The sequence below is a fragment of the Sinocyclocheilus anshuiensis genome, unplaced genomic scaffold (assembly GCF_001515605.1).
Source record: "Sinocyclocheilus anshuiensis isolate Anshui unplaced genomic scaffold, SAMN03320099.WGS_v1.1 scaffold48, whole genome shotgun sequence".
Taxonomy (NCBI): Eukaryota; Metazoa; Chordata; class Actinopteri; order Cypriniformes; family Cyprinidae; genus Sinocyclocheilus; species Sinocyclocheilus anshuiensis.
Genome location: NW_015554124.1, coordinates 1,513,122 through 1,517,107, shown reverse-complemented (window position 1 = coordinate 1,517,107; position 3,986 = coordinate 1,513,122). Strand labels below are relative to the sequence as shown.

The following is a 3,986-nucleotide window of genomic DNA, read 5'->3' as shown; positions in this document are numbered from 1 at the left end:
GATTCTGCAAGGGGTTCCCAAACTTTCGCATGCCACTGTGTATATATATATATATACACACACACACAGTGGCATGCGAAAGTTTGGGAACCCCTTGCAGAATCTGTGAAAATGTGTATAATTTGAACAAAATCCCCTTTTCATTTTAAATTATTGTTTAGTTTTTTTAAATGTCTTTTTAGTTTTAATAAATTATTTATTTTTTAATAATTTCAGTACTTTAACTTAAACTAAATGAAAATTAGAAATGTTGCCTTTAAAGCCAAAAAAAGCTAAAATTTTAATATTTTATTTCAGTTAATATGTTAACTTAAATGTTTTTAGTTTTTAATTTTTAGTTTTAGTTAATGATAGCATCTCTGTCAGCCAAACCCTTTGTGTTACTTGAAATAAAATAGAAAAAAAATGCAAACATTAATTTCAGCTAGTTGCCAAGGCAACATTTTTATTTAGTTTAAGTACTAAAATAACCAAAACTGAAATAAAAATGTATAAAAACTAAATAGACAAATAAAAATAAATAAGAGGACTAAAACTAATAAATAAATAAATCAAAATCAAAATGAAAACAGAAAATGCTGCAAAAACAAATAAAAACCATAATATTTAGGACTGACATCATCTTCATCTCCCTTCGAGATAGTGTGAAGTGATTTAAGAAAAATTAATCTAGATCAGTGTAGGTCAAACATGCAGGTTCATGTCTGTTTCTCTGTAGTTATGCAGGTATGATCTGTTTCGAAGAGACCGAGAGCTGAAAGGAGATGATCTGGTGATCTACAGGATGATGGAGCCGTACACCGGCCTCTACACGTGTGTGGTTTCATATCAGATGAACGGACGCACGCTCCAGTTCACACGCAACATTAACGTCATTGCTGTTGGTACGATTTTCTTGCCTCCTCTCATCTCATTTCTGTGGAAGCTTGTTTCTGCAACGGAAAAAAATCTAAAAAAGCCAATTGCAACTTTTTATCTCACAATTCACTTTTTTCTCAGAAGCGCAAGTTTAGATCTCGTGATTCCGTTTTTTTTTTTTTTTTTGCAATTCCGAATTCATATCGTGCAATTCTGAATTCATGTCTCACAGTTCTGAATTCATATATAACAATCCTGACAATTATATCTCACAATTCTGAGTTTATATCTCACAATATCACTTTCATTATCATTCTCGGAGATTAAACAGGCCAATTACATACTAAATAGGGAAATAGGAGTGGCAAAGTTAAACTACTCTGGAAAGCTAAAAAAAACAGCTTTCAAGCAATGACCCTACATCAGTGTGGAAAGGCCTGAAAGCCATCACGAGCTACAAGACCCCATCCCCCAGCACTGAGGCCAATCAACATCTGGCTGAAGACCTGAATGAGTTTTACTGCTTAAAAAGGCGGTTCATGCTCGAAAACCCTCCAATGTGGCTGAATTACAACAATTCTGCATAGATGAGTGGACCAAAATTCCTCCACAGCGTTGTAACAGACTCATTGCAAGTTATCGCAAACGCTTGATTGCAGTTGTTGCTGCTAAGGGTGGCCCAACCAGTTATTAGGTTTAGGGGGCAAACACTTTTTCACACAGGGCCATGTAGTTTTGGATTTTGTTTTCCCTTAATAATAAAAACCATTTAAAAACTGCATGTTGTGTTCACTTGTGTTATCTTTTACTAATATTTAAATTTGTTTGATGATCTGAAACATTAAAGTGTGACAAACATGCAAAAAAATAAGAAATCAGGAAGGGGGCCAACACTTTTTCACACCACTGTATGTACCAAGAGCTTCTTAAAAACCACAACAAATTCCTTGTGTGTTTGCGCACACTTGATGAATAAAGCTGATTCTGATTCTGACAATTTTGAGTTAATATCTCACAATTCTGAATTCATATCTCATAATCCCGAGTTTATATCTCACAATTCTGAATTCATGTCTCACAATTCTGAATTTATATCTCATAATCCTGAGTTTATATCTCACAATTCTGAATTCATACCTCACAATTCTGAATTCATATCTCACAATTCTGAATTCCTATCTCACTAAAGATTCTGAATTCCTATCTCACTATTCTTATTTCATATCGTAATTCTGAGCTTATATCTCACAATTATAAATTCATACCTCATAATTATGAATTCATATCTCATGGAAGATTCTGAATTCATATTTCACAATTCTTAATTAATATAATAATTCTGAGCTTATATCACAATTCTGAATTCGTATCTCACAATTCTGAATTCATATCATAATTATGAGCTTATATCTTGCAATTCTGAATTCATATCACAATTCTGAGTTCATATCTCACAATTCTGAATTCATATCTCGCAATTTTGAGTTTATAACTCGCAATTCTGAATTAATATCTCACAATTCTGAGTTTCTATCTCACAATTCTGAATTAATATCTCACAATTCTGAGTTCATATCTCACAATTCTGAATTCATGTCTCGCAATCCTGAGTTGATATCTCACAATTCAGAATTAATTCTCTCACAATTCTGAATTCATGTCTCGCAATTCTGAATTAATATCTCACAATTCTGAGTTTATATCTCGCAATTCTGAATTAATATCTCACAGTTCTGAGTTTATATCTCGCAATTCTGAATTCATGTCTCGCAATTCTGAATTCATATCTCAGTATTCTGAATTATTATCTCACTATTCTGAGTTTATATCTCAATTCTGAGTTCATATCTCACAATTCTTACTTTTTCTCTCAATTCTGCGTTTATATCTAGTAATACTGACTTTATATTGCAATTGACTTCATCACAATTCTGACTTTTTCTCACATATCTCACAATTTGGAGAATTCTTTGCAGAATTGTGAGATTAAATTAGTTTTATTTTAGTTTTTTTTTTATTTGTGGCAGAATTAATCCATTCATTTGACCTTGTCATAAGGTTTTCAAACATCTTTCTCCTGTAGTTCCTGATGTCGGCAGTAAAGTTCCCATCATCCTGAATCCCGCGAGCGATCAGATCTACACGGTGACTCTAGGTGAGCATCGTCATCTTTTTTAGCTGTTTTTGCCGTGTTTTCTTCAGTATGCTTCAGTGAACGTCTCCGCATTGCAGGAGATACAGTGACACTGTCCTGTCGTGTGCATCTGCCTCACCTGTATGAGGAAAAGCAGCACATCTGGTGGACCATCGATAACAAAACCGTGGAGCAACTCGCCGACCCACGATTCAGCGCACTCGAGGACACGTACGACACGTTTGTGTTTTTCTCACTTCTTTGATCTGTCTCTATCTCTGTTTTACTGACTCGTGTGTGTGCGTGTGTGTGTGTGTAGGCTTGTGTCATATGATTACGGTGACGAGTTGAAAGAACGAGTCCTGAATGTGATGGATTTTTCAGCTGACGACCTGCAGAGGGAGTTTAACTGCTCCGCCAGAAACAGCCGTGGGTTCAACACCAGCCGAGCCGTACTGAAGACCGAACGTCAAAAAATAAATAAATAAACAAAAAATAAGCATTAAACACTTATTATTTGTACTATCTAAATAAGGATCAGTCACTTTGTTCAAAGGAAAAATTGACAATTATGCACATAATGACATTTGAACTCATAGCCACAAAATCGTATTATAAATAATAATAAAAAACTAACCGTTACATCCAAGCAGAAAACACAACAGTGCATTTCTGTTCAGTGAAGTATAAAATTGCCTTTATTACAATCACATCACCTGCTTGCCTGTAAGCCTACTTAGTATATCCTATTTTTAATCAACTGTATACTGAATTTGTTTTTGTGTGAGTGTGTGTCTTCCTTCATTAGCCTTCATTGGCATGAACGGCTCGATTAGTTCCTGTATCAAATAAAGGCCCGCATTCTGAAATACGAAATGTGCTGTGATTGGTTAGCTGGGCCAGTGTGTGTTGTGATTTGTTAGCTGGGCCAGTGTGTGCTGTGATTGGTTAGCTGGGCCAGTGTGTGCTGTGATTGGTTAGCTGGGCCAGTGTG

The 3,986-nt window shown here is 35.0% G+C and overlaps 1 protein-coding gene across 1 annotated transcript in view; it reads left to right on the top strand.

The window, feature by feature from the left end:
* The first annotated feature begins 720 nt into the window (after positions 1-720).
* LOC107670125 (interleukin-1 receptor accessory protein-like) overlaps positions 721-3,986 on the top strand; it is a 16,710-nt gene continuing 13,444 nt past the window's right edge. The window contains exons 1-4 of the mRNA XM_016462634.1: positions 721-884; positions 2,942-3,013; positions 3,091-3,223; positions 3,312-3,460. Of these exons, the coding sequence (XP_016318120.1) occupies positions 785-884; positions 2,942-3,013; positions 3,091-3,223; positions 3,312-3,460 (454 nt within the window). The 5' untranslated portion in view covers positions 721-784. The remainder of the gene's footprint in view (positions 885-2,941; positions 3,014-3,090; positions 3,224-3,311; positions 3,461-3,986) is intronic.